General features: G+C 56.7%; 4 protein-coding genes and 1 non-coding gene across 9 annotated transcripts; 2 read left to right on the top strand and 3 right to left on the bottom strand.

The window, feature by feature from the left end:
* Window positions 1-803: 803 nt before the first annotated feature.
* GMEB1 (glucocorticoid modulatory element binding protein 1) lies at window positions 804-10,739 on the bottom strand. 2 transcript variants are annotated; one of them, XM_085208525.1, is made up of 10 exons: window positions 10,609-10,739; window positions 9,250-9,453; window positions 8,228-8,310; window positions 7,223-7,347; window positions 6,210-6,313; window positions 5,689-5,843; window positions 4,985-5,113; window positions 4,199-4,336; window positions 3,007-3,129; window positions 804-2,139 (listed from the first exon to the last, which is right to left on the bottom strand). In XM_085208525.1, exons 2-10 carry the CDS (start codon window positions 9,375-9,377, stop codon window positions 1,433-1,435), a joined length of 1,692 nt encoding a protein of 563 aa, XP_085064651.1. In that variant the 5' UTR covers window positions 9,378-9,453; window positions 10,609-10,739; the 3' UTR covers window positions 804-1,432. The 2 variants fall into 2 exon arrangements, with proteins under 2 accessions (XP_085064651.1, XP_003212556.1); XM_003212508.5 differs by lacking the exon at window positions 10,609-10,739 and having other exon boundaries at window positions 9,250-10,180.
* On the top strand, window positions 10,658-17,645 carry LOC104914310 (discoidin, CUB and LCCL domain-containing protein 1-like). 2 transcript variants are annotated; one of them, XM_085208521.1, is made up of 15 exons: window positions 10,660-11,033; window positions 12,015-12,236; window positions 13,477-13,614; window positions 14,043-14,094; window positions 14,200-14,272; window positions 14,447-14,580; window positions 14,696-14,733; window positions 14,822-15,016; window positions 15,536-15,657; window positions 15,732-15,900; window positions 15,978-16,082; window positions 16,223-16,313; window positions 16,449-16,486; window positions 16,668-16,784; window positions 17,068-17,645. In XM_085208521.1, the coding sequence occupies exons 1-15, from the start codon at window positions 10,805-10,807 to the stop codon at window positions 17,505-17,507; spliced, it is 2,163 nt and encodes a 720-aa protein (XP_085064647.1). In that variant the 5' UTR covers window positions 10,660-10,804; the 3' UTR covers window positions 17,508-17,645. The 2 variants fall into 2 exon arrangements, with proteins under 2 accessions (XP_085064646.1, XP_085064647.1); XM_085208520.1 differs by lacking the exon at window positions 14,696-14,733 and having other exon boundaries at window positions 10,658-11,033; window positions 14,447-14,629; window positions 14,734-15,016.
* A 275-nt stretch (window positions 17,646-17,920) lies between these two features.
* On the bottom strand, window positions 17,921-18,047 carry LOC116217442 (U11 spliceosomal RNA). The gene has a single exon (XR_004161988.1). It is a non-coding gene; the product is annotated as a U11 spliceosomal RNA (small nuclear RNA).
* A 341-nt stretch (window positions 18,048-18,388) lies between these two features.
* Window positions 18,389-24,259, top strand: TAF12 (TATA-box binding protein associated factor 12). Of its 2 annotated transcripts, XM_085208528.1 has the most exons (7): window positions 18,422-18,523; window positions 19,215-19,359; window positions 20,759-21,010; window positions 21,586-21,663; window positions 21,932-22,046; window positions 22,206-22,294; window positions 23,795-24,259. In XM_085208528.1, the coding sequence occupies exons 2-7, from the start codon at window positions 19,291-19,293 to the stop codon at window positions 23,828-23,830; spliced, it is 639 nt and encodes a 212-aa protein (XP_085064654.1). In that variant the 5' UTR covers window positions 18,422-18,523; window positions 19,215-19,290; the 3' UTR covers window positions 23,831-24,259. The 2 variants fall into 2 exon arrangements, with proteins under 2 accessions (XP_085064655.1, XP_085064654.1); XM_085208529.1 differs by lacking the exon at window positions 19,215-19,359 and having other exon boundaries at window positions 18,389-18,523.
* On the bottom strand, window positions 24,038-26,222 carry RAB42 (RAB42, member RAS oncogene family). Of its 2 annotated transcripts, XM_019622848.3 has the most exons (3): window positions 25,945-26,222; window positions 24,993-25,452; window positions 24,038-24,437 (listed from the first exon to the last, which is right to left on the bottom strand). In XM_019622848.3, the coding sequence occupies exons 1-2, from the start codon at window positions 26,157-26,159 to the stop codon at window positions 25,032-25,034; spliced, it is 636 nt and encodes a 211-aa protein (XP_019478393.1). In that variant the 5' UTR covers window positions 26,160-26,222; the 3' UTR covers window positions 24,038-24,437; window positions 24,993-25,031. The 2 variants fall into 2 exon arrangements, with proteins under 2 accessions (XP_019478393.1, XP_010721717.2); XM_010723415.4 differs by having other exon boundaries at window positions 24,038-25,452; window positions 25,945-26,221.
* Between the last annotated feature and the right edge of the window lie 526 nt (window positions 26,223-26,748).

Below are 26,748 nucleotides of genomic sequence, written 5' to 3' on the forward strand. Positions count from 1 at the left end.
CCTGCCAGGTAGGGGCCCCGAAGCCCCATAGAGGAACCCAGTCCCCCCCTCCTCCCCCAACCCGAGGAGCTGCTCTGTGCTGCACCTGCAGCTCTGTAGAGTACTGCAAGCTCTGCACTGCTGCTGCCTACAAATAAACCACCTGAGCCCAGTGCCGTTTTTCCTTTTAATGCAAAAAAATAGCCAAACACATCTTCCTCCCCCCTCCCCCCCCCCCCCCCCAAGTGTGTTTCCTTCGCTGTTGTTTTGCTTCATTCACATTTCCAACCAAACATCTCCCCCCCCTCCCTCCAATCCCCCAGCTATCCCTATTGCCTTCTGCTGGGAAGAGGAGGAAGGAGGGACCGCGGAGGTGCACGCGCTGTCCTGGCGATGCACCGCTCCTAATCCTGCAGAGAGATTATAGGAAGAAGGAAAAAAAATAAAAAATAAAAACAAAAATACAAAAATAAAACCACCAAACGAGTAGCAACAAGCAACGGAGCGGCCCCAGCACGGAGTGTAAACGGGACCGCCCCGATCCGATCCGGAGGCCGGCGCTCCTGGAAAGCGACAGCACGACATGCTTTGCACGCCCCACCGCGGGGAGGCTGTGGTTTTAAGCTCGAGTTGTTGTTTTTGCCTTTAAGCGAGTGAAGTGATCAGAAGTCTCCAAGCAGTGTCTGCAGCACCGAGCTCAGCCAGGCGGGGAGAGGGAAGGGGAGAAGTGCTGCGGGGAGAGGAGTGCAGCCCCAGAGCGGGACTGGGGCTCTGCAGCTGGCGAATGTGGGCATGGGAAGGGAAAGCAAACGAATACAAAAAAATAGAGATATAAAAACAACGTGTGTGGAGGAAAACACAGCCAGCGAAGTCAGGATTCCTGTCTTCTTCCCCCAAGCAAAAATAATAATAATAATAATAATAATAATAATAATAATAATAATAATAAAAATCCCAGCTGAGGTGACAGTGAAAAGTCCAAAAGAATTCCCTTCCCTGGGCAAAAATAAAAATACAAATGAGGTACCTGTGCCAACCCTTCCCACAGTGCCACCAGTACTCAGCCACTGGGTATTGTCTCTCTGACATGAAACCATCCGGGCTGCAGCAGCCCTGGGGCAGAAGCACCATGCTCCCAGCACCGGGAGCCCTGTCCCATCCCTCCCGGTGGGGTTTTCAGCAGAGATCCAGTCTCTCCTCGACCCTACAAACAGGCAGTATTGTTCAGTGCTCCGTGGAGATGGAGCCTTTTCCAGGTCTCACGCGTTTCTCCAGCTTTTTTGTTTAAAAAAAAAAAAAATTATATATATATATATATATATAATATATACAGTACAATGAAAATATCCATGGAAACAAATGGGGCGGCTGGAAAGTATGCTGAACAAAAAAAAACAAGCCCAAAATAAAACAGATTCCCAACTCTTTCCCGAGCTGACGCTCGCTTTTCCCACTAGTCCTCCAAAACCACGATCTCCACGTTATGCACGTGGTGCTGGTGGTCCTCCACATCTCCTACCACTTTCTCCTCAGTCCTCAGCTCCGTTTCCAGGATCACGGCTTTGCCCTCTGACTCATCTGCATCCGCCTCGGGGTCGGGCGCCGGGTCGATCTCAATGATGGTCTGCCCGTCGTCCGAAGTGCCTTCCACAGCCTGGATGGTGGAGGTGAGGCCGGATTCCATGGCCACCAGTTCCACGGGGTTGACCACGGCCGCCACGTTGGCCAGGGCACCTCCATCCTGCATGGCAGCAGAGCTCAGCAGCGCCAGGCTGGAGGACGGATGGAGGGTGACGGTGTCGGAGGAGCTGGTCTTAGAGGAGGACACCACGGTGGCGTATCGAAAGAGCTGAGAGCCTGAAGGCAAAGTGTGGACAGTCACCGGGCTGGAGCCTTGGCTGATGGTCGCCACTGGGATGTTGCCCACTGAGAACTGCTGGCCGACGGGAGCGATGGCGATGGGAGAGATGACCGTGAACTGAGGCTGCTGGATGGGGGTCGAGGGGCTGAGGACGGTGGCAGAGGCCGGGCGCTGCAGGCGGGGTCGTTTGGGGGGCTTTGGAGCACTGACGGGCATCAGCACCACGTTCTGGATGGTTTGGGACTTGGCTTTCTGGTCCTTGGCGAGTTTCTTCTGCTCTTCCAGCTGCCGTTCCAGGTCTGCAAAGAGAACGGCTAAGCTGTGCGTGGGGCTGGGAGCAGCAGGCTATGAGTGCCCCAAGGGGCTCCACCAACAGCCAGCCCACCCCAAGGAGGAGCAGGCACTGCTCCACGCCGCTCAGCTACTCCCACTGCCAAAAGGACAGGCACTTCTGTCTCCAGGGGAATCCCACCCACGGGGAATGGACATCCCCTCCCAGCAGCAGGAACTGGTGACTGAGCCAAGTCCCCCAGAAGCCAAGCCCCGTGCCTGGAACAAGGAGCAGAGCTGCCTGGGTCAGCTCAGACACCCCTCTCAACCCTCATCTGTATCAACATCACAAGCCAAAAGCAGCACATTAATCTCATTTATCCAGGGCAGTAGGGGACTAGAACACCCCAGATAAGAATAAGTCCTACAGGACACAGACAGGAGGGAGACACATCCACCAAGCAGCTCTGGGGAATCCAGGTCAGGTTATTGGCTTCAGCTCAGGGGAGACACCGGATAGCTCCACGCCGAGACAAGCAGGCAGCTCAGCACCACGCAGACAAAGAGTTTTATTAGCTTGGGTGCAGCACTGCACTGCCAGCAGCTCAGATGACTGCAGCACAGCTCGCAGCTAGCAGCAGCACCTATCTGCTAATGCCAGCTGAATCGGATCATGCTTTGGGCTGCTGAATGCCCTGAGCATCTGATCTCTCCTAGGAAAGGATACAAGAAATTCCACTCAAGCCCTAGGATGGAAAGGGGTTGGGTACATTTGTTTGAGGGCTACGTGGGTTGAACAAGAATGCAAATACGGTTTGTTAGGTGGTGTGTTGAGGAAAGGTCACACTGGTTCCCAAGGGTGGCAAGAGGATGAGAAGCCAGGGCACTGACTCTACCTGCAAGCGTGTAAAGAAACTGTTCTTCTCCTTGCTCTGTCTGGTTTTTCCTGTTGTCCAGAACCTTCTTGACTGTGTCCATCAGGCCAAACGTGTGAGCAACGTTGTTTAAAACTGCAGCATCTGCAAGGAAAGCGCAGGGGAATGAGTGCCTAGTCCCACAGGGGCCAAGGGCCTCAGTCAGGAACTCAAAAGCTGTGAATCAAACCAAAAATGTTCTGCTGCTTTTTATAAAACTGTTTCTGTTCTTCCACATGTGCTGGCTGACAAGGGCAGAGCCATCTCCTTCATCCTTCAGACATCCAAGGACTAAATAAATTCATTCACATGATAATGAAAATGAAACAGAGATGTGTCACCCAAGCAGCTCAAAATTGCTGCAAAGTGAAAGCATAATTTGCAATTACACAGATACAAACCAGATCTCCACCTACAAAACATCACCCCATGCAGCTGACAGTGTCATTAATGTGCCAGCTCCACCAAAAGCCGTGCAAAATTTCTATTATAATCCACTGACTTCAATCACTCACAGCTTTCAAAAGCTGCCACCTACCAGACACAAAGATTCGCCAGCCCAAAGCTACATGAGAAGCAAAAAAACATCCTGGGTAAAATGAAGTTTGAGGTTGCATGGGTGTTCTCCTAGAGCATCACAGGACCACGAGCTGAACCGGATAAGGGAACGGACCCAAGTCAGAAATAAGCCTCAAAAGGGGAGGGAAGCTATTTTTAACCTGTTCCCTCATCTGGTTCAGCCCCAAAACAAGTTTTTTTGGCACAGGTGAGACGGAATGAGAAGTGAGACAGCAAGACCTGTTTAAATTCACAGTCATGGAGAAAAGTGTTTGACTAACTGCAGGCCAAGCAGCACAGCCAGGCAGGCTTTAACAAGCACCTGGAGCTGGGGACAGTCATCCTATGGACTCCTCAAGCTGCCAGTCAGTGTGCTGCAGGAGCAGGGCAGCACATCGAGTCCTTCTGCCTCGCAGTGGGGTAAATTAATGCATCCCATGGTTGGGAAGGCTGAGACAGTGCTCAGGCTCAGCTCACAGAGCTCAGCCAGCAGGAAGGAACTCACCATCCCGACTCAATAGCTCTAAATGCCATGGCTGGACTCTCCTCACTGGTTTGCCTGCAGCTCCCTTTCGAGCATTATTCCCCGTGATGGAGGCTCTGGCTCATCACCTACCTGTCATCTGGAAGGGAGATTGCCCCAGCCTCTGCTGGACGCCTCTCAGCACTTCTTCTATCTCCTTCTGGATGTTGCACACAACCTCTTCCATCAACCCCACATCAGCTATTCCCTTCCAGAACATCAGCGTGTCCTCTGGCACAGAGAGAAGGCAGAAATCAAACATACAAGGATTTGGCATTTCCCCACAGGACCACCTTAAACCTATGTCACATGCAGTAAGCTTGTTGGCAAGAATAACTGCAAAATGACTTCTAATTTGGCCATTTGGGGTGGACAGATCCAGGAAGCAATTCACTAAGAAGTTTTCAAACAGCACCAAGACCTCTGAGGCAACATTTTGTTGCTTCTATTCATCTTCCCAAGATGCAGAGCTTAAAGTCTTTGAGGAAATTCCTCTGCAGCTTCTGTACTGATCCTGAGAGGGAGAGCAAAGCGCTGCAGCCAGAGAAGCCAGGAGAGCTGACAGGGCACTAACAAGACTCTGCTCGCTGGTGGTTTCAGTCTAGCTTCAGGCTGGCAGACATTTACATCCTCCAAATGAACAAAAACCCCACAATCCTCACTGTAACTGGTAGCAACTGATCCGAGGGATCAGCCCCAAGGTCGAGGCTGAAGTTCCACGCTGCCTGCAAGTGGCTGGGAGCTCTGCTTGAATTCTGGGATGGCCAAGGGGCAGTGGGACAGCTCCAGCACTACCTCAGCTCTCCTTATTTCCAGGATTTTCACCTTCAAAATGTGAGCAGAGGGAGAGAAAACACTCGAGGAGCAGCCAGAGGTTACCTGAGATCTCATCCGTGTCCTTTTTCATGCCCTCCTCAGTGGCCATGGTGACAGCAGCTGTCAGAGCAGAGTTCCACTCGATCCCCTCCTCCATGCTTTCCTCCGACAGTGCGATCTGGGTGATGCTCCCTGGGAAAACCACCAGAAAAACCAAACTGGAGCTTTAGTATTAAAGGAGAAAGGGATCAGAATAGAGAGATAGGGAGCAAGTCTCAGCCCAGCCACCTTTCTCCTTCTGCATCACCAATAGAATGCTCTGCACCTCAGACGTGCCCTTATCTCTTAGGAAATGACACAGCCTGAGTCCACGCTAGTTCATACACGTGAAATGTATCCAACTTGATCTTAAGTTTTTGGATCAAATTTTGGACACCTGGGACAATATCCAGCCGCTGCGATGTTTTCTCACGTGCTCACAGAGCTTTCCAGGAGATTTCCCTTAGCTTACAGACAAGTCTGCCATCCCACCCCCCCACAGCCTTATAAAAAAGTAACCTGCCCAGATGAACGATGTGATATTTTTCTCCTTTGACCTCTGCAAAGAGATCATTTCCTGTTGCAAAGCATGTGATTATTTGTAGCTGGAATGTCAGTCAAATCAAGCCATCAGCCTTGTGCTCTGTTTGCTGACTCCAGGTGACGTGGAGCAGACTGCCTGGAGTCATTAGCATTAGCCCGTGCCATGCCTTTCTTATAGAGCCTACCATCAGCTGAGGTTGGGGTTTGCACCACGCTCTGCTGCCCCGGCATCGGTGCTCTGGCGCTGCTGATCAGGAGATCAAACTTGGTGCTTCGGCACGTGTTGGTGCAAACCTTGTCATGCTGGTAGAAGTCGATCTGTCCCGAGTCCATCATCTTCCTGTGCAGGGAGTGGGAGAGAATCAGACTCAGCTAAAGGCTCGGACTGGAGATGAAAGGGAGTATTCCACTTCGGCCACGGGAAAGATGGAGAAAAGGGAACCCTGTGCCACTCTTCCACACAAAACTGCAGAGCTTTCAGATGGGATGCACAAGCCGACCCCCAGCTTCACACACATCTCCAGCTATGGGCCATCTCCCCCTCCCACTCCCAGCTCCCCCAGGTGAGGCTGTTATTACTCAGGATGAAGAATCCTGCCCTGTAGAGCAGGATCTCTCCCCCAGAGTTGCTGCAGGGAACAAGAGCCCCCAGGAGATCCCCTGACAAAATCCTGCAGCTGGACACAGTGGTGGGCAAGTCAGATACCTCAGCATGATTCCTCCGAGACGGATAGCCCTCTTCCAGTCCTTTAGGGTAGACTTCCCAGCCAGGTGAACAAAATGCTTCGGGCTGATCAGTTGGTCATTGAACTGACAATGAGATAAAACAAAAGCTCAGCAAACTCAGGGTAGCATTGCTTCAGAAAACACTGGGCATATAACCACAGCCAGTCCAGCTCATCTAAGCCCTTACTTCTACTCAGAAAGAGAAGCTGCTTTCAAATTCTTACCAGCTTCGAATGCCTAAACACATCAGTGATTCTAACTCCAGCATGGATGTGTTTGTGAGGACAGCCTGCCAGTCATTGGCATTCAAACCACACAGCCCCAGCCAGGAACAGCCCTGCAGGCTTTTGTACAGAGCACGAACCAAATGGTCTCCTTCTGTGAGAACATACAGTCATCTCAGAGGTTGTTATGGGAGCTTCCTACGAAATCAAATCGACCAGCAGACAATTGGTATTCGCTTGGGCATCTGCTCCATCCTGTTCCAGCACCTGAGCTCCTGGTGAGGGTCAGCCCTGGAGTGCTCTCACTGCAGAGCCCTGTGGCTCAGCCTCGGTGCATCAGCTGTTATGTGAGCACACTGTCGAATGGGAAAAGGTAACAGCACCTCTTCTTCTTCCTCTTCTTGGTGCAGCCTGCTCACTGAGGAGCTGACAGGAGTGGAGTATCAGGACACCAAGGGAAAGGAACAAGGAAGAAAAGCTCTGGCAGATCTCACTACACATTCCTGCCTTCATCTCCAAGTCCCTCAATGAGAGCCAAATACAACTCTGCTTTAAGCAGTAGCCAAGAAATATGAAGTGAATGAGACCTTCATCCCTTATCCCACTCTTTCTCTCCTTCTGCTCATGCTAAAAACAATTTTAGCACTAACAAAGGTAAAGTCGCTCAGCTCCGAGGCTCAGATGAAACACAAACAGTAAGGAAGTGTTGTGGAGATTCAGTGCCAGACCTGGAGAACAGAGAAGGAATCTGCTGTGAAAACTCCATTACCTTCACACACTTGACATTGATTCCTGGACAGACGAACTTCTTCCAGAGCAGGATGGCTTTGCTCTCCCCGCAGGTGATGGGATAGGCAATCTCAATTTCCTCGTTTGTTTCAATAGTGCTGGGGTCTGAGGGAAGAAAGGGACAAATGAAACTTGCCACCCAAGAGGCTCAAACCCCATACATTGAGAGCTGAAAGCCCACAGGCTGAGTGTCCTATGCTCTTGTGACCAGAAGAAGGGACATTCCTAGCTCAGGATCAGTCCTGTTTTAGCCTTCTCCTGTTACTGGCTCTAACAGCAAGTGACACCTGCTTTTTAATACAAAAAGGAAGCTCGTCTATTTGGAAAAAGTGGGATCACATCTGGAAGGGGAAGGTCAATGAGAACAACTATCTGGAAAAAAATGCTCCAAAATTTGAAACGCACATCTCACAGATCTCTTGGAGCTCTGGTTTCTCTAGCAGAGATATCAGCTACATGCTCATCAGAAGTTCTGATTTTGCTAACACTGCCAGAAGAGCCTCACCCACACAGGAAGCACAACACCAGTGAAGATCCAGCATCTTAAGGCCAGGAGGCTTTTCCCACTGTTCCTCAGGAGGGCAGGGAGAACACACAGCCTCTTGAGAACGCTCAACCCAAACCTTACAGGTATTTGTTCTGCAAAGCACAGCAATCAGAGCGCAGTGCAGACACAGCCACTACCCTGACAGCGCTCATCCCAGCTGCTAGTATCTGCACACCAAGGCTACAGCAAAATCTTGACTCAACGTGACCCCATGGGAGCCCTTACCATGCACTGCAAGATAGCCAGGATCTCAGCTCCAAGCCCAAGCAGTAACAGCTCTCTTATTCCACAGCATGCCCAGACCCTGCACCCACATCCACAACAAGAGCCCAGGGAGCACCATCTGCAAGGGCAGAGCCAGAGGGAAGCCCCACAAAGCAGGGGAACCCACTCAGCCCTGCAAAGCAGGGATTGTGCCCACGCCACGCAGCCACTCACCGATCCCTTCCTCTAGTTTGTGTATGGTGTGCGTTTCCACGGCCACAACAGCAGCGCTTGCCTCTGAGCCCTCCTGGTAAATCCTGTTGGGAGAGCATCCATGGACAAACAAGCTATTCAAATCGTGGGAATTTAAGATTCGTGGAAAATTAAGATTCATGGCGCAGGGCTAAAAATCTGGCTTGTTTCTTTCCTCGAGGGACGTGCATTCTGTGCTTGATGCAGTTTCAATCACAGTCATTTTTTGGCACAAAGGCACGATAACAGTCCCAGGGACTGACACAGGCAGAGGCACTGCCAGCACCACTGACACAGCCCTGCAGGACGCTTCCCTCGGCCTTTTCCTTTGATTCCTGACACAAGCAGTTACCACAACAACAGGAAGCAGAGCTCAATGGCCCAGGATTTCCCCTCCAACCCTGTGTGACATTCTGCAGCATCGGTGACTTCCCCCCGTGATCACACAGGGCTGCTGTCAATCCCACAGCAACCCTGCTTTGCAAATACTGCCAAACCAGATCCGTGTATTTCCATCCTATAGGAAGAAGTGCCTGCTGGCAGCTGCTTTAGAGTGCTGCAAGATTCCCCCCGACACCCTGGCATCATTGCATTTGAGAGGATCAATAAAAACCAGCACAGAGGTGCATGCAGATTTACAGGGCACAGACCACCACGTAAACCAGCTGCAATGCTGCAAAATCCCACCTGGAGCTGAGAAAGGGTGACGGGAAAGGACAGACACGGGGCTGGGGTGCCCCACGCCCGCTCCCCACTGCCAAAGCCATGCAGCTGCAATACGCAGGGATGGCACCGTGCGGCCGCGTCTCTGCAGGACGACTTCAGCCCTCGGAGGCTCTGCAGTGCTCATACACAAAAGCTCTTTTTGAGTTACGCCCGGCAAGGCTGCAGATGGTTTATTCCCCTCCGTTATTGGCACGGAGCTGGAAAATGCATCGAGTTGCAGCCCCCCCTCTAAACACCCCCCTAAACCCCAACCACCACCACGCCGGCGCCTGACTCACCCCTGCTGCACCGGCTGGAGCTGAAGGATCACTTGGGTTTTGGTATCCTCCGGGTTCTCCCCTTCGTTGTTGTCACTTGGTACAACCACCACATCACCCACCGGGACGCTCACTTCGGCATTCGCCATCTCTCACATGAAGCCCACCAGCGGGGGGCAAGCAGAAAGGGGGGCTGGACTGCAGCAGCCTCCCGAGCACCACCGCCTGTGTGCCAAGGGGGAAAAACCCTGTAAGCACCATCCCCGGGTCCCACCGCAGCACACGGCGTGGCTCCGGGCTGGCGGAGCAGCCTGAAGAATGGAAGCAGGCGTTTTAAATTCACCACCAGAGAGACAGCAGGTGCCTGTCAATGCACGCGAGGATTTCTCCCCGCCCGTCGAGCACCGTTGCTGGGAGCATCGCATCCGGCAGCACCGTGCAGTCAGGCGGCCACCAAAGCACAGAGCTTCCCCAACTGGGGAACGGCCCAGCCCCGCAAACCGCACGTGAGGTCCCGGCAGCGGTACGGGAAGGATAAACCCCAGGGCCGGGCTTTTCCTGCAGGGAGACGCTCCGAGCATCGTGCCGGGACAGCCCCCGCTGCGGGTTGGAGCGGTGCGGATGTTGGCTGCGTTCTTACAGACCGCTTGACGGCAAAGCACAAAGGTGGTTTTGTTGCAGTGGGAGCAGCAGCTCGGCCCCGCGCACCCGGCTCGGAGCTGCGTCCCATCGTACAGCCCCACGGCCGAGCCCAGCTCCTCGCGGGAGGGGCAGCGCTCCCTCCGCAGCCCCCAGCACCACCAGCGGTGCGTCGCAGCTCGGGGCCACGCGGGGCCAAACCCGATCCGCACCGAGGAGGCGAGGACGAACGCAGGGCGCGCTGCGGCTCCGCGCCGCGACACGAGGGCAGGCGGGGACGCGACCCGCGGGACCCCTCAGCGCCCAGCCCACCCAAACCCGGGGGGGGTCAGAGAGGCCGGGGACCCCCGCGGCCAAGCGGGGCCGAGCCCTCCGTGCCGCCTCCCCCGGGGCGAGGTAACCCCGGTAACCCCGGGCCCGCTGCAAACGGCGATGCCCCTCAGCTCGGGGCTGGGGGCTGGGGGGCAACGCGCGGACGCAGCGGGGCGTGGCCGCCCGCGGGAGGGGCGTGGCCTCACCTCCCCCTTCTCCCCCCCCACCCCCCCCGCAGGCGGACGCAGCGGCGCAATTCCCCCCCCCCCCCTCCGCCCCCCCGCGGCGCGCGGCGCCCGCCCTCGCGCCGGCGGCGGCACGTACGGCGCGACGCACGCGCCCCCGCCCCGCCCCGTCGCGCCGCCGCCGCCTCCGCCGCCGCGTGGCCCCTCCCGGCTCCCGTAGCGTCGCCGCCGGGTCGGCCCTTACCGTCGTCGCCCGAGCGGCCGAGTCCGGGGGCTGGGAGCCGAGGGGGGGAGGGGTGGGGGAAGCGGGGCCGGGCAGAGGGGAGCATGCGCACTGAGAGCCGCGGCCTCGGCCGCCAGCACTTCCGGCCGCCGCCTGTCTTGAAGGGGCCGCGCCGCCCCGAGCCGAGCGGGGCTCTCGGCCGCCCCCAACTGGCGGGATGCCCGCGCTCCTCCGTCCGAGTGGCGCCGAAGCCAGCCAATGGCGGCGCGGGGCTGGAGGGCGGCAGCCAATGGGAGCGAGGGGGCGGGGCGGCGCGGCCGGTGGCGGCGGCGGCGGCGGCGGCGACGCCGGGAGGATGCGGGCGGGCGGAGGGGCGCGGGCGCTGCTCGTGCTGTTGCTGCGCCGCTGCCTTCTGATGGGACCGCGCCCGGCCGCGGGGCAGCACGGTGAGTGCGGGGCGGCGGCGGGAGCGGAGGCAGAACCGGGATGGACTCCCGGCTGTGCCGTCCCGAACGGCTTCGATGTCGGTGCCGGCGATCCCGCCGCACTTCGGGGTTTCTTTCTTTGGGGGGTGGCCCGTCTGTGTCCCCACTGAGATCCGCCACTGATGCTCCTGTTGAGGTCGGGTTCGGGGTTTACTTTTCGGGGGGGGACCCATTGACGACCCCATTGATGGTCCCATTGATGGCGCTGCTCTTACAGCCCCCCCTCCTCGCCTCCCCCAGTCCCGCATCCCATCCGGTGCTCCCGCTCTGGCTGCCATCCCGTCCCGTCCCGTCCTGCAGAGTTTCCCCTCCCCGCAGGATTTGGCACGGCTGAGGATTTGGGGTTTCGTTTCCCAGAAGATGAGCGGTGCCCCCCCCCCCCCAACCTCCCTCCTCCCCCCCACACAGAACCCCTGGGGGGCTCTGCGCTGCTCCCCCCATCCTCGTACCCTAGAAGTGCCGCCCCCCCCCCCCAAAAAAAAAGGCAATGCGCAGAGCAGACTTTGCTTGGGGTCTCTGTGCTGCTGTGAGCTTTCCAGCCCCATCCAGACATGGCTTTGTCCACTTTTGGGGCAGGAATTGAGCGCTTTGGTTGACACGACCCAGTGAAAACCCCTCTAGCGATTTTGTATCTGGATTTTGGGGATATTCTGCCATGTAAAGCCCCTTTGTGGCGGGTGTCACTTTGAGGACGAGGGACACAGTGGTGGGCTGGGCGCTGTACAGCCCTGTGGGGTTATTTCCCCCAGACCTCCCCCCCAAATCAGGGTCCTAAAAGTAAAGGGGTGGCACAATGATGTCTGCAGAGGGGAAACTGGGGCTGTCGTGTTCTTAGGGGCCATCCCCAGAGGGGTTTGAAAGAGGACCCGTATCCTTATGGGGCAGTGCAGCATGGGGAAACTGAAGCACGGAGAGCAACCCCACTCCTTTGCCTTCATTTAGGGGACGGCTGTGGCCACACGGTGCTGACGGCACAGAGCGGGACGTTGAGCTCCAGGAACTACCCTGGCACGTACCCCAACCACACGGTGTGCCATTGGCAGCTGCGGGCCCCCCCGGGCACCTCCCTCATCGTGGCCTTTGGGGACGTCGACTTGGAGTCCTCGGAACACTGCACCCACAGCTCCCTGCTGCTGGCCGACCCTGAGAGAGGCACTGCTTATGGTAAGGGGGAAACTGAGGCAGCACAGAGGGGTGCAGATCGCGTTACATAAAACCTTTGCTAAGGAGGGGATCAGGGGAAATCCGGCTTTTTAGCTGATTTCATCCCGAGGAGGATTGGGGGGGGGGGAGAGGGATAGCCAAGGCGACCCAGATGGGAGCAGATGCAGCTGCTGATTAAGTAACTTTGCCCAAACGTTTCCAGGATTTTCCTGGAGAGATTGAACAATTTGACAGCACCCGGTAGGGAAACATTTCCAGAGGGGAGAAGTGGCAGTAGGGTGGGACGGCCCCAATGGGATGGGATGGGGTTGCAGAGAGGGGTCAGCCACGCAGCCCCATTCCCAGCAGCACGCTGCCCACCCACCCAGCATTTTGGACCCCCAGCCTCTTTCAGTGCCTTTGCCATTGGGATGGGGCCAGGCAGGGTCCCACCAGTATCTGCTGCTGTCCCTGGAGTGATCCCAGCTGGTTGTCGGGAAGTGGCTGACTCAGAGCCGGCTCCTGGCGCCCAACCAGCATCACAGCCTGACCCTGCTGCCCTCCCCTCGGGGACATGCTGGGGTCCTGGGGACCGTCCCCATCACTGGGACAACAGCAGTGCTGCTGGGAGCATCTCTGGGCGCCTGGAGATGGAAGCAGTGCAGAGCAGCAGCACAGCCTATCCTGTTGTGCTCTCCATCCATCGGGAAGGATGGACAAAGAGGAGTGATGCAGGCACCAGGGACACCTCTTGTCCCCATCTAGGCCCAGGGATGTCCCCAAGGACCCCATCTTCCCCGCTAAGCTGAAGTTTTAATCAGAGAGATGGAGACTGCAAATCAATTTGGATTAAATGGGTCGCTGCTCTGGGGGATTTAGGAGAAAGCTTCGGTGGCTCCTGTGGAAGGGGGACGGGTGGCAGTGGGGAGGGGATGTGGACCCATTCTGCAGCCGAACCGTGCGTGCCAGACCCACAGCCATTGCCTCAAGAAGGGCTGCTGACCACACGGCTGCTTGCTCCATCCCAGCTGGGTGCAATTAAGAAGCTCTTAGGAGAAGTTTGCTGGGAAGCAGCGGGGGATGACCCAGCTGGCAGACGTGACATCACCGCATCGTCACTTTGTGGCTGTGGGGACAGTGATGGGGCCACCCTGAGCATCCTTCCCAGCACACACATCCGGGGAGGGGAAGCCCTCAATCCGGGTTCCTGTGTCCACTCCCAGGGACCCCAGTCCTCCCCACAGCCCCATCCCTCCTGCAGGGCCCTACTGCAGGAATGCTGTCCCCACCGCCCCGCTGCTGGTCACCAACTCCAGTGCCATCACCATCCTGTTCAACAGCACCAGCCATCGCTCAGGACGAGGCCTCCTCCTGTCCTATGCCAGCTCGCAGCACCCAGGTAGGGAGGGGGGTTGTCCCCTGCAGGTGCTGAACCCCCTGGCTGTGTCCCTGTCTGTATCAGGGGCACAGATAGGGGTGCAGGAAGGTCTGTGTTCACCCCAGCTTGGCTCCCATTGCCCCCAGCCCTCTATAAGCCCCCATTTTCCTTGCCTGGAGGCTGTGGATGTGAAAGAGGGAATGGCAGGGAACTGGGGACCCTCAGACTTGGCATCCCCAGGGCAGCTGGAGCCCCAGTATCAAACTCTGCTGCAGACAGCACTGTGACCAAAGAGACACTATACCCTGTTCCTGCAGACCCAGGGGGAAAAACCTACCCCTGGAACAGGATTTGGTTCAGAAGGAGACAGAGATGGGGTGCCCCAGGGAGAGCTGGGTGCCGTGGGGGTCCCACACAGCCCCTCACCCTGGGGCATCCCTGCCTTGCAGACCTGATCACCTGCTTGGTCAGAGGTACCCACTTCTCCCAGGAGCACGTCAGGTGAGCAGCTGTCCCATCAGCAGCCTGTCTGTGCAGTCCCCAGCCCAGCATCACCACCTGCCTCCATCAGTACTTTCCCCATCCCACTCACCCTATACATTTCAGTGTGTACTGCCCTGCTGGCTGCAAGGACATCGAGGGGGACATTTGGGGCAACACGAAGGACGGCTACCGGGATGTACGTACAGAGCCCTGCTCTCCTGGGAGGTGTCACCCATGGGTGCCCTGCTGGAGACTGTCCCCAGCAAGTGGCTGTCTGTCACCTGTCACCTCCGTCCTGCTGCCAGTAGGTGGAGGGAGAACAGGTTCACCTTGGGGGGGCCTGGCTGCTCTGACCCCATGCTCCCTGCAGACCTCAGTGCTGTGCAAAGCAGCTGTGCACGCCGGTGTGGTCGCCGACGAGGTGGGTGGGCAGGTCACCCTGTCCCGTCAGAAGGGGATCACACTCTACGAGTCGGCCTTCGCCAATGGGCTGCACTCCAAAAGGTGGGCACGGGGGTCCCAGCTGCCACCCCTCGGTATCAAAGCCCCCCAGGTGGGTTTGCTGGGTCTTTTGCCCTACGGGACCATTCCTGACATCCCCCCCCTTCCCTTCTCACAGGGGCTCCCTCTCTGAGAAGCGTCTCCTATTCCACAAAGGTATTTTCCCATGCATTAAGCCATCATTTTGGCTGCACGAGGAGGCCGTGGTGCTGTCCAGGTCCCCAGCTGTCACCTCACCTTGCAGCCTGCGGCGATGCCTTGGAGGTGGCCGCCTTCAACGCCTCATCCTGGTGGCAGGAGGTGGACACGATGGGGCAGGAGCGGAGCTGGGCAGCTGAGCGGGCAGCCCTGGGCACCCCCAGCCCCTCCTGGGCAGCTGAACCCAGCACTGACACTGCCTGGCTGGAGCTGGACCTGGGCACCCGCAGGAATGTCACAGGTCAGCACACGTCAGCTGGTGGATGGGGCTGGTTGTTGTCCCCATGCCACCTTGATCACTGCTCAGTTGGGACCCCCACATTGCCCAAAGAGGCTACAGATCCCCCTCCCCCCCAACCTGTGACTCCCAGGAGAGTTTGGGGGCTCCTCGTGCCATTCCCTGCTCTGGTTGTACTGGTGCAAATTGGGATCCAGATAGCATCAGTCCATCCTCGCGGCTTTTTCCTCTCCTCATTTTCTTCCTTCCCCACTGCAGCCATTTCTGGGATGAACAAGTCAATATTATGCTCTTGCATCTGGTGCCAGCGAGCGCCTTTTGTTCAGCCAAGCCCGCCGCCAACGGGGGCTTTGTGCAGAGGCCGGCAGGAAGAAAATGGGGACATTGTGAGACCAGGGGCCGGAGGAGGGAGGAATGCAGCCGGGGTTTATGGACTCCTTGGGGCAGAGTGGGGGATGTGGGCGCCCAGGAAGGAGCTTTGAGGGGGGTTGGGGTGACATAAGGGCGCATCCTGCCCAACAGGGATCATCACAAAGGGATCTGCTGAGATATATGACTTCTACGTGACGTCCTACCGGGTGTCCTCCAGCCGTGATGGGAAGAACTGGAGACCCTACAGGGGCAGCAGTGGCCGGGAGGACAAGGTGGGCACGGGGGCAGCAGGGTGGGAGCAACTCTCAGCCTGCAGCTCTGCGGCCATCCCTGCCCTCCCCAGTAGGTCTTTGAAGGAAACGTGGACAGCCTCGGGGAGGTCTCCAATGCCTTCATCCCCCCCATCACAACTCGCTACCTGCGCATCACACCCCAGAGCTGGCATCAACGTGCTGCCTTGAAGGTGGCTCTGCTGGGCTGCCAGATGGCACGAGTCCGTGCAGCACGGCCCTATGGTGAGCATCCCTCGTGCCCGTGAGGACCTCCAGCTCCCAGTGCTCCCAGCACTGACAGCACCCGCTCTGCCCTGCAGCGCCCAGCGTTCCAAAGGAGGTCCCTGCCCACATCCCCATCCCCACCAGCCGCCCGCCTGGCCGCACACCCATCCCTGGCATCGCCCTGGACCCTGAGAAGGCAGGTGGGTGCCATGTGGGGGCTGATCCTCATCCCGTCAGTGGCTCTGGGCAGTTGTGTAAATTCTCTCACCACCCAGGGGAACCCCAGGTGTGGAGGTTTGGGATGCTGGACCCAGGTGCTGATGCTGCTCTCCCTTCCCAGACTCCACACTGCTGGTGATGCTGCTCATTGGTGTCTTTGTCCTCCTCTGCTCCAGCCTCCTGTTGCTGGTTTTCCTCTGTCGCAGGAGGAGGTGGGTCCCAGCCTGTCCCCCCCTCCCCACAAATCATGGGGTTTCTGGGCGGCTCTGTTAGGTGCTGGCTGCATCCTGGTGGATGCCTCTATCACAGGCAGCCCCTCACCTGTGCTGTGCTCTCTCCCCTTGCAGGAAGCCAGCCACCGAGCTGAACTGCGGGCTCACAAAAGGTAACAACCCCCACTCACTGTGGGGGGCTCAGAGAGATGCTGAATTCAGGTCAGATGCAGCTGGTTGAAGGCTTGAGCTCAGGCTCCTCCCTGCTTCTCCTAATGTCTGGGGGCACCTCCATCCCCAAGGGCATCCAGGGAGGCAGGCGTGTGATAATGGGGGTTTCTGCTCTCTGCCTAGGGCAACCCAAGCTGGAGGCAAGCCAGGTGTGCTCCCTGGGGAGCCTGCCACCCCCCGGATCCACGCTGCCCTCCTTCCCTGTGGTGCTGGGGGACCTCAGCCAGACCCACTCACCAGGTAATGGGAACACGGGAGCACAGTGATGGGGCAGAACTGATCCGCATCCCTTCCACTGCACCCTGCTCCAGCTCCTGCCCTGATCCCGAACCTCTGCAAAGGGAGAGCCTGGGAGAGCATAGGCAGCACAAGGTGGCCCGAGGGAAATGTGGGGTGGGTGCCATGCCCCACACGGGTTTTGTGGGGTCTGTGCCCACCCGGGGGTGGACATGGGGCCACGTACCTCTCTGGGGCCGTTCCCTCTGCTCCATCCCCATCTCAGAGCCGCGTTCCCCCACTGCAGACTACGCCGAGCCGGATGTGGTGCAGGTGAGCCCCAGCAGCCAGTTGGCCTCCTCCACCTTCAAGCCTCCCCCTGACGAGGGCTACACCCTGCCGCTGGTTGTGAGCCACTACGACGTGCCGGGAAAACACCACGAATACGCAGAGCCTCTGCCACCGGAACCCGAATACGCCACACCATTTGGTGAACCCGAGCACGTCGGCACCCGCTGGAACCCCAGTGACACCTCAGGGCTCCCCGCCTCCCCGAGCCGTGCCGGCTCCCCAGGCTCCCCCCCAGCACGGTACGTTGCCCCCTCGTTGCAGCTGCCTGGGGTGAGCGCAGCCCCCCGGGTGGAGCGGACTGGCAGCCCCCACGGGGACGGGCTCCCTGCGGAGGGATCCCACTCTCAGCAGCTCGCAGACTGTCCCTTCTCTCATGTGTACCACGAGGCCTGGTGAGGCGGCAGAGGAGAGCTGCCCACCCTCGGATGGAGCCCTTCCTTGGGGCGCGGAGGGGTTTTATACCTAAATCTGCACTTTTATTTAAATACACTTATATATATATATGTATATACACACATACATGTATATAAACCATCAGCTGCTGTGCGAGTGCCCTCACGCAGAGCTGGGAGTTGGGCGGAAGCTCGGGGTGCAGAGCGCACAGCCCGCTGCGGGCAACCCATCCCATACAGCGGTACGGAGGGGCGCCACGGCTACAAACGGCCCCCGCGCGGGGCGCCCCGCAGCACCGCCCCTCTGTATGAACACCCACAGCTGGAACGCGATCGCGCACCTGAACGCCCCCTACCGCTCGAAGAGCCCCACGCCACCACCCCCTTTTTTTTCTTCTTCCCTTCGCACCACCACCCCGGGGCGCCAGAACAAGCGGTTACCAGCGACCCCTCCCACAAAAATTGTGCTTCCGAAATCTCTTGATGTCGATTCCGCGGGGGTGGCCGAAACCCCCCCGTGCCACGCACGGCAGAAGCCCTTTTTAAAGCTCCGCTTCTGTGCTGCGGCCGGTGGGGAGCGACAGACTCCTCTCTAGCTAGCGGCGAGTCTCATAGGATTTCTTCAGAAGGCAGAGGCTAATACTTTATTCTCTACCTTTTCCCCTTCGTATTTCACTGCGCTTTTGACCGTTTCTGCGTCTTTTTTCCCTAAAATACCCTTTTCCCCCCCGCCCCGTTGGCCTCGGAGCATTATGCAAATCGCGCGGGGCATGTTGGGCCGCTCCCTTCCCCGCCACCACTCTGCGCACGCGCAGCGGCCCCTCCTTTGGAAACCGCGTTGCACGCGCGCGCGGCGGCGCCTCCACTAGATCCCGCGTTGCGCACGCGCAGAACACCTCGCCTTCTGATTGGCGGCACCGAAAATACTTCCGGGTGGTGCCCCGGAAGGGCATCCGGTGTGCGCGGCGAAGGGAGCGCAGCCGGCGGCGGGGCCTCGGTCCGCCCGCGGGGCATGGGGAGGTACGGGGCGAAGGGGCCGGGAGCGGTGCGGGGTGAGCGCGTGGTGCAGCCGGCCGAGCTGCAGCCGGTACCGGCGGGGCTGAGGCTGGCTGTGAGGGGCAGCGCTGGCCTCCCGGTGTGCCCGGGGATGTAAGTCCTAAAGCAGGACGGGGGCACTGAAAGCCTCGTTTGATTCTAGACGCTAATTACAGCTGCGAGCGGCTCCGTGCTGCAGCGGCCGCGCTTAACGAGCTGCGGAGGATCGCCGGGAAGCGAATCGTAGTGTTATTTGAGGCCACGCCACCCGCTGTAAGGAAAGCACGGAGCTGCCTGGCAGTGCTCCCAGCTGGAGCCCCAAAGCCCAGCGTCTGCTGATGTAATCAGGGGGCTGGAGCTCCTCTGCTGCGTGTTCCTATGGGGTGTTCAGCCTGGAGAAGAGAAGGCTCCGGGAGAGAGCTCAGTGCAGCCTGCCAGTGTTTGGAGGGAGATCGTTGACAGGAGGGAGAGCGGCTTCTGACGTGGGTAGATAACGATAGGACAAAGGGGAATGGCTTTAAACTGAAAGAGAGAATTAGGTTGGATGAGCAGCACATCCCGAGCAGCTGCAAAAGAAATTCACGGATGGAATGTGTGCTGCGGTGTGGTGAAACTGTTTCCTGTTGAGATGTTACGAGGGAATGGGTGACACGGGAAATATCTGGTGTTCCTGTAGGAATGAGAGTGATGTGGAAGAGGAGGAAGAGAGAGTAGGTTAACGCTGGCTGCTGACCCCAGGAAGGCTTTGGGAAATGGCCTCTCCGTTCGCTGGGCCCACAGCAGTGGCTGATGTAATTAAAGATCTAGACACGCAGATAGCTGTAAGTAAACTGCGTGAGCTTGCCTTGAATTGGCATGCAGGACTGGTGGGGACCTCCTCGTCCTGGGTGTTTTGCCTTTGGTGATCTTAAAGGCACACAGAAGGTGCCAGTAAGATCGAGAGAGAAATGTGCAAAACGACTTTATACCAATAAAGTGCATCCTCACCCCAGCATTTCGAAGCATTGCACAGGCATCGCCTGCTCCCCTGCATGGCAGGTGAGGATTCCTGCTTGGTGGATGCGTAAATGAAGCATGGGAGCAAACGGCCTCCAGTCAACCTCTGTGCAAACCCAGGCGTGCAATGAAATGCCTCGTCCAGAATCACCACTGAGGATGCTGAGATTTGAGCATAAGGGCCTTCTGCCATTGTCTGGGTTCAAACTGAGTGAGCTGGGAATTTGCTGAGAGCCCTACAGAAATGTGTCTCAATGTAAATTCTAGAAGAGCTCTGCAGTGCAGCAGTGCATGGGTTTGTGTTGCAGTGAAGCACTAAAACAGCCACCGTCTGAGCGTGATTTCTGATTTTTGATTTCTGTATGAATTAATCCAAACTAACAGCTTGCTGTGCTGAAGGGAAAATGTCTGTTTGTAGCTGAGACAGGAGACACTCTGCTCGTCAGTCTGTATGTGAGTGTATTGCATACAGCAGCTCTGATCCATCCATGCAATCGCTTGCAGTTGATGGTGTGAGTAACCACAGGCACGTGGTGGTGACCCCAGGAGATCTGAGCTGCAGGTTGTGGTGCCAGAATCCCCTCTGGCTGCCTGTTAGGTTTCCTCACTGTGGCTTTTGGTGTCCTGCTGTGGGAAGCCACATCTGTGTTTCCTTTCTTGTCACCGTTCCTTAGAACTGGGGCCGAGCTCTGTGTTGTGAAGATGGTTCTGGATTTCAGGAGAGGGATTGCTGCAGAACAGGTTTGGAGCAAAGCACTGCTGGAACTGAGACCTCCAGCGTAGAGAGCCTGAGCATGGTTGTCTTCTGGTTTGGGCTTCTGCCTCCTGGGTTTGTGGAAGATGGAGAGTGACCACAGACAGGGCTCAACCCTGCTGTGCATTGCAGGCTGGGCCGTGTCCTTAGGTTAAATCTCAGCTCTGAGCACAGTTTCACCCTCAGAGCTGCCTGCAGTACGTGTGAAGTGGTTCAGGCAGGCCCTGCTATGAGGCTGAATACATGCAGGACCCAGCAGGGCGAGGAGCCACTGTTGTCAGTGTGCTGCATGCAGCTGCTGTGCTTCTCAGGGAAAACTTCATTCCCCAGATACCAGGGAATGTTTTCTAAACATCCCTTACTGTATCCAGAGACCTGCTCTGTAAACTCTGGGTCCTATCAGTAGCGAGGGCAAAGCCCCCTTTGGATTCCTGCTCTGTTTGCTAACTGTCTTCTGTTTCTCTCTGCAGTTGATCGGTTTGGGTCCCCACAACCCCAAGAAGAAGCAGGACCTTGACAAGCTTTATGATCTAAAAGCAAAAGCCCAACAGATTATGAACCAGTTTGGCTCATCTACCTTGATCAACCTTTCCAATTTCTCCTCCATAAAGCCTGAACCTGCCAGCACTCCCCCTCAGAGCTCCATGGCAAACAGCACCGCCGTGGCAAAGATGCCCGGCACGCCCAGCGGAGGAGGGCGGCTCAGTCCTGAAAGCAACCAGGTAAACTCATCCCCAGCTGCAGGGGAGATGCTCACACCTCTTACAACTGCTCAGCAGTGGTGAAATTCCCGATCTTTTGACATATTTGAGCTGAGAGGATGCTGCCTTCTTGTCCTGCGCTAATCCAGCACTCACGTGTGTCTGTTTGCCACTTTAAATGCTAAAGGGATGAGCACTAGAGCAATGGAAATACTTCCTTTGTGTCCCGAACACAAAATTAGTCGCTGGAACGTTGCTTGCATTTGCCTTTTAAGATGTCTCATTATGTCTTTGTCCTCTCTTGCCAGCAGCCACGCTTCAGCCAGGGGCATTTTAGTGCTGATTTAGTGCAGGAGAATTAGTCATCCTGGCCTGTTGCACTCTGCTTTCTGTTCAGAGCAGCCACTGGTGCTTGAAAATGACTCCTTAGCACTTGATGTTTCTTATCTGCCCTTCCTGAGCTGGTACTACGTGTCAACGTGTGTGACTTGGGTCTCTGCTTTGTGGGGGAGGAGGTCTTTGTGGCCGTGCAGGGTGGGCAGTTATTTGCTGAAGCACGCAGTAAATTGTTCCTCTTTTCTCTCTCACGTACTCAGGTTTTAACCAAGAAGAAATTGCAGGACCTGGTGCGTGAGGTGGATCCAAATGAACAGCTAGATGAAGACGTGGAGGAAGTAGGTACCAACCCATGGCAGGGGCTGCAAAAAGAGCAGATCTGGGGTTTTTCACAGTCTGGTGACCCTTTGCCCAAAGCTGGGAGTGTTGGTGTATTTTACACTGCCTTATTCTCACGTTCATGGCAGCCTTCAGCCATCCATGTCTCTGCTTCCCAGTGTTCAGAAAGGTTTCAGGAACCTTGAAACATTATCTTCTGAGGGTTTGTTTCGTAGTTTCAGCTCTTCAGTACTGATAAGACCTCTTTTTGTCCTCATTCTGTGGCAGATGCTGTTGCAGATCGCCGATGATTTCATAGAGAGCGTGGTGACAGCTGCCTGCCAGCTCGCACGGCACCGCAAGTCAAACACCCTGGAAGTGAAAGATGTCCAGTTGCACCTTGGTAAGGAGCTTGCTCTCACCTGAGAGGTGGGCTCACACCTCGCTGCTGGGGAGAAAACCCACGAGAAGATTCACTGCTCTCATAATAAGGGGATAATCTGCCCCTAACCCCATCCTCTCCAAGTGGGTGCAGTGTGCTGGCACGTTCTCTCTATTCCAGAGCGTCAGTGGAACATGTGGATCCCGGGCTTTGGTTCTGAAGAAATCAGGCCCTACAAAAAAGCCTGCACTACAGAAGCTCACAAACAGGTAAGGAGCTCTCAGGAGCACGCTGAGAATCGCATGGTAGAAGCCTGATGCAGGTAAGGTGCCCTTGGACTCCTGGCAGTGGTGAATCTGTAGCCTCTTCCAAGTGGTTTGGACTTGAAGTAACTTCTGGAGTTTTCTCAGTGGTTTGTGCAGAGAGGATTGAGTGTGGCAGCCTGGGGTGGGAAGGGTGAAAAAGCAGCTGAGAGCATTTTTGGTTGTTGTAGTGGTGTAAAGCAATGACAGCAGAGTAGCAAAGTCCTAGGCTGTAACAAATGCAGCAGCTGTGGGCACAGCAACAAAGGAAAGAAGCTGCTTACCTTCAGAAGGCCTCAGGTATGCAAGGATCTGCAATGAGATACCCTCACCTGCACTGCTAACCTTTAAATGAGGTCTGGGAAGGGGTGGATCCTGGCTTCACCCCTTCCAGTCACTAAGGTGCATTACATGCACCTGAGCTTCCCTGGGTTGGCCCTGCCTTCCCACCAGGTGCTCAATCACTGCTTCAAGCCATGACTTGCATTTCCACTACAGCTGTAGATCGCACAGACACCATTATTAGGAATAATTGTAGGTCTGCAAAGGCCACAAATGAGCACAGTGCTGAGAGCAGCGCTTGCCCTGCCCCTCCTGGCCTGATGCTTCCTGTGCAGGTGGTTAGAAATCAAGGGGCAAGGCCTGGGGTTTCCTTCCCAGAATGCTAAGAAGGACTGGAGGAGGCAGGAACACAACTGAGATACCCTGAGGGACTGCTTGGGAGAAGTCCTGTGACCAGTTCTGTCTGGGATGCAGCATATGGTGTGAGTAACCAGAGCTGCCACCCTGCGTTTGCAGACCTGTGCTGCATGGTACAGAGTCACAGTGGTGTCCTGGTGTCACACACAGGACTCAGTGCTTTACGACGGGCTTTGGCTCAGTTTCCTTGGGCTTCTTTGTACCCACAGGCCAAGGCTGCACTCATACACTGAGCAGCACAGGACACCTCCTGTGTCCTTATGTCACAGGTCTCAGCTGCCTTGCACCATAAGGTTAAACAGTTGCAGCAGAGAACATGCAGTTGTCTGTGACTTCAGCTGTGACTGCAGCTGGGCAGCTGTTTTTTTTTCCCCCCTTAATTTTGCTTTAACTGAATTGGGTGATTGCTTTTGAAGCATGAGGCCAGAGGCAGGGCAGGAGGTGCCCTGCAGGAGCTGTTGGAGTTCATGGGTGGTATTGCAGCTCTCCTCCTGGAGCTCAGGTGGGCTTTGGTCCCTCCCCTGGTGCTGCTGCTCTGCTTTGTCACACACCTTTGCAGCCTGGGAGGCTGAGTGGGGACATGCAGACATTTCCTTTTCCTCCAGGACTCTGAGATTCAAATGGACTTGACAGACCTGTGTGGAAACAAGACAGGCAGTGCCCTGAGAGAACCCGGGATGGGTTGTTCTGCACAGCTGCTGTTCAGGTTGTTTTGCAGTAACCTCATCTGAGTCTCAGCTTCACACATTCTTCTCTTTCTTCTTATAGAGAATGGCACTGATTCGCAAAACCACCAAGAAATAACCCCTGGGAAGAGCTCGAGGTGACACCGGTGCATTTTGAGATCTCTGCCTCTCACTGCAACCTCTGCGATGCCATCCATGGGATATTTTTGTTAATGCTTTACAGAGAAGCATATATTTTTTACTAATGGTGCAGCAATATCTGACTTTATGAGGAGATCTGCCAAAAACATTCTGTCCTCGTTCCCCCATAAGAGTGCAGCGTATCTCAAAGCAAAGACTTTTATTTGTGACTTGAAAGTGGTTTATCGTATAAGTGATTATCCGAGGGACAGAGCATTTGATCGTGTGTGTGGGACAGTATTAGAAGCATCTGTAGAGGTTTTTGTTTCCTCCTTCTGCCCTTCTCCGCTCCAGTACTTTGTAATGTCAGTGTTTATATAAATACTTGCGTTTGTTTTACATGAATAAAGAAATTATTAATCTAAAACCAAGGGAAAGAGGCAGCTGTGGGGTTAGCCTGGTGTCTGTGTGTGAGGTCTGCGCTGGACTTCGAGCTGATGGTCTCTGCTCTGCGGATGGAGCTGTGCCCACCCTGTGCTCACTGCATCAGGACCTCCTGATGTGGTTCAGCCTCTGCTTGGCTGCAGGTAGGAGGGATGTGGTGGCTGAGGATAAGAAATGAGTACATTGAAGACATGAAGGAGGGTCACATCCCAGCATCTGTTCTGCCCAAACTGGCACACATCAGAGAAACTACGGATGCTGTGGGATGTGGTGGGGAGGGAGAGCGCAGCTCTGTGTGCTCCCTGCAAAGAAAGGGAGGTTGTGGACACTGCAGAGCTCGCTGGTGGGGCTCCAAGGCTGCCAGCACCCATGGGTGAAATGAGGGCATGCAGTAAGTGCAGCTGAGGCCGGTCTGACTGGTGCTCAGGAAGGAGAGGCAGCTCCTGGGGCACAGAGCTGCTGTCTGTTCCCAGGGTTCTGCCCAAAGCGTGGCTGTGTGCAGCTGGGCACAGTGCTGAGGAAGTTCTGTGCTCGATAATAAAAAGGGTTTGGGACCCGAGGGCACAGGGAGGGGCTGTGCTCTCTGTCTGGGAACCGCTTTGTAAAGGGGGAGAACAGAAGAACGGGGCCCTGGCACCTCCCTTTCCCCAGGAAATGGGGCAGGCAGTGGGGTGAGCAGGTGGCTGTTTAATGCCATCGCTCACTGCTCTTCCTACCTCGGCACCTGGCAGAGCCCAGGGCTTCCAAGGCCCTCCTTAGCACGCGCACCTCTTCTGCTTCTCCTCCTTCTTTGGGCACGGTGCTGGCAGTGGGACGCTGCTCTTCACCCCATCCCACGCCTCGCACGGTGCCAGCAGCCCGCTCTGCAGCGCCCGGTAAATGGCCACAGTCAGCATCCGGAACGCCCGCGTCACGTCGCTGCCATCCTTGGCTGAGGTCTCAACGTACTGCACGCCCAACGACGCCGCCAGCCGTTCCGCCTCCCTCCTGCCCACCTTACGTTCCCCCACCAGGTCGCTTTTGTGTCCCACCAGCAGGAAAACCACGTGGAAAGGTTGGACCGTGTCTGTCACCTCCCGGTGCCAGCGCCGGATGCTCTCGAAGGACGCGCGGTTGGTGAGGTCGAAGAGCAGCATTGCACCCGCAGAGTTGCGGTAATAGGAACGGGTGACAGACCTGGAGTGCGAGCAGAGGTGGGCTGAAGGGATCCCCTGTGGTTGGAGCATCCCTGCCCCACCACCCTGCCACCGAGGCTATGGCTAAGGAGAACCAGATCATTCGCTGCACCAACGGCCCCAGGCAGCTCCATCACCGCAGCGTGGTGCACGTGGAATGGAAGCATTCCCTTCTCAGATGTATTTTTTTTTGGGGGGCTGCAGCCAGCAGCACCACTGTGCTCTGTTTCCCAGTGGGACAAAAGGGAAACTGATCCCAGCAGGAGCACCCAGCCTCTCCCCCCTCCCCCTGCAGCTCCAGGGGCCCACGGGCTCCTTTGGGCCCTCTGCACTTGGATGCGGGGCTCAGAAGACAACCCCAAGGGCCACCTGAGGGCAATGCCCGTAGCAATGGAGACACAGCCCACGGAATCCATCTCCCAGGGCGTCCTCGGGATCCCAGCCCACAGGAATCCACCTTCCCCTGCCATCCCACGAGCAAAGCGGGACCCACCTGAAGCGCTCCTGCCCAGCCGTGTCCCAGAACTGCAGTTTGACCTGCAGCCCCGGCTCCAACTCCACGAACTGAACGTAGAAATCCACCCCAACCGTCTGATTGACGGCATCCAGGAAAACCCCCTCGGTGTAACGTCGCAGCAGGGAGGATTTGCCCACCGTCGAATCCCCCAGCATGATCACCCGGAACTGGTAGTGCCACCGCGGCTCCATCGGCTCCCACCACCCCACACCCACTGCGTGCTGGGACAGGCACTGCTGCTCCTCCCTGGGGTGTGGGAGGCGTTCCTGGGGATGGGTGGCACGGGGGGGGGGAAGGGGGGGCTGAGGATCACCTCCTACTTCGCTCAGCTCCATCCAGCTGTAGGCACCGGGGGCTGTTTGGGTGCACGGTGCCAGCCGTGCCGTGGGGTGCAGCCCTGGGATGCTGTGGGTCTTTCAAAGTGATGTGGAGATGTGTGCAGAGCAGTGGGTGACCCTCTCAGCACCCCCTAAAGCAGAGCATCCCCCCTCCCCCCCCCACTTGGCAGAAGCTTTATCTCCATGCAGGAAACATTTGGTTTTGGGTGCTCACCATTTGCCAGCACTTCAGGGAGTCCCACACTACAATGCCTGGCCCTGCCAAGCCTCTCACCGCCACTGGGAGGACGCTTAAAGCACAATCAGGAGCTCAGCCACAACTCCACAACACCCAAAAGTTGTCTGCACAGACCCACAAGGCCTCCACGTATCCCTGCCAGGCAGCTTCTCTCACCTACACTGCACGGGGAGTCCTGGGACCCCTCAGCATTCCTTAGGGAAC

This window comes from Meleagris gallopavo, chromosome 25 (assembly GCF_905368555.1).
Source record: "Meleagris gallopavo chromosome 25, MGAL_WU_HG_1.1, whole genome shotgun sequence".
NCBI lineage: Eukaryota > Metazoa > Chordata > Aves > Galliformes > Phasianidae > Meleagris > Meleagris gallopavo.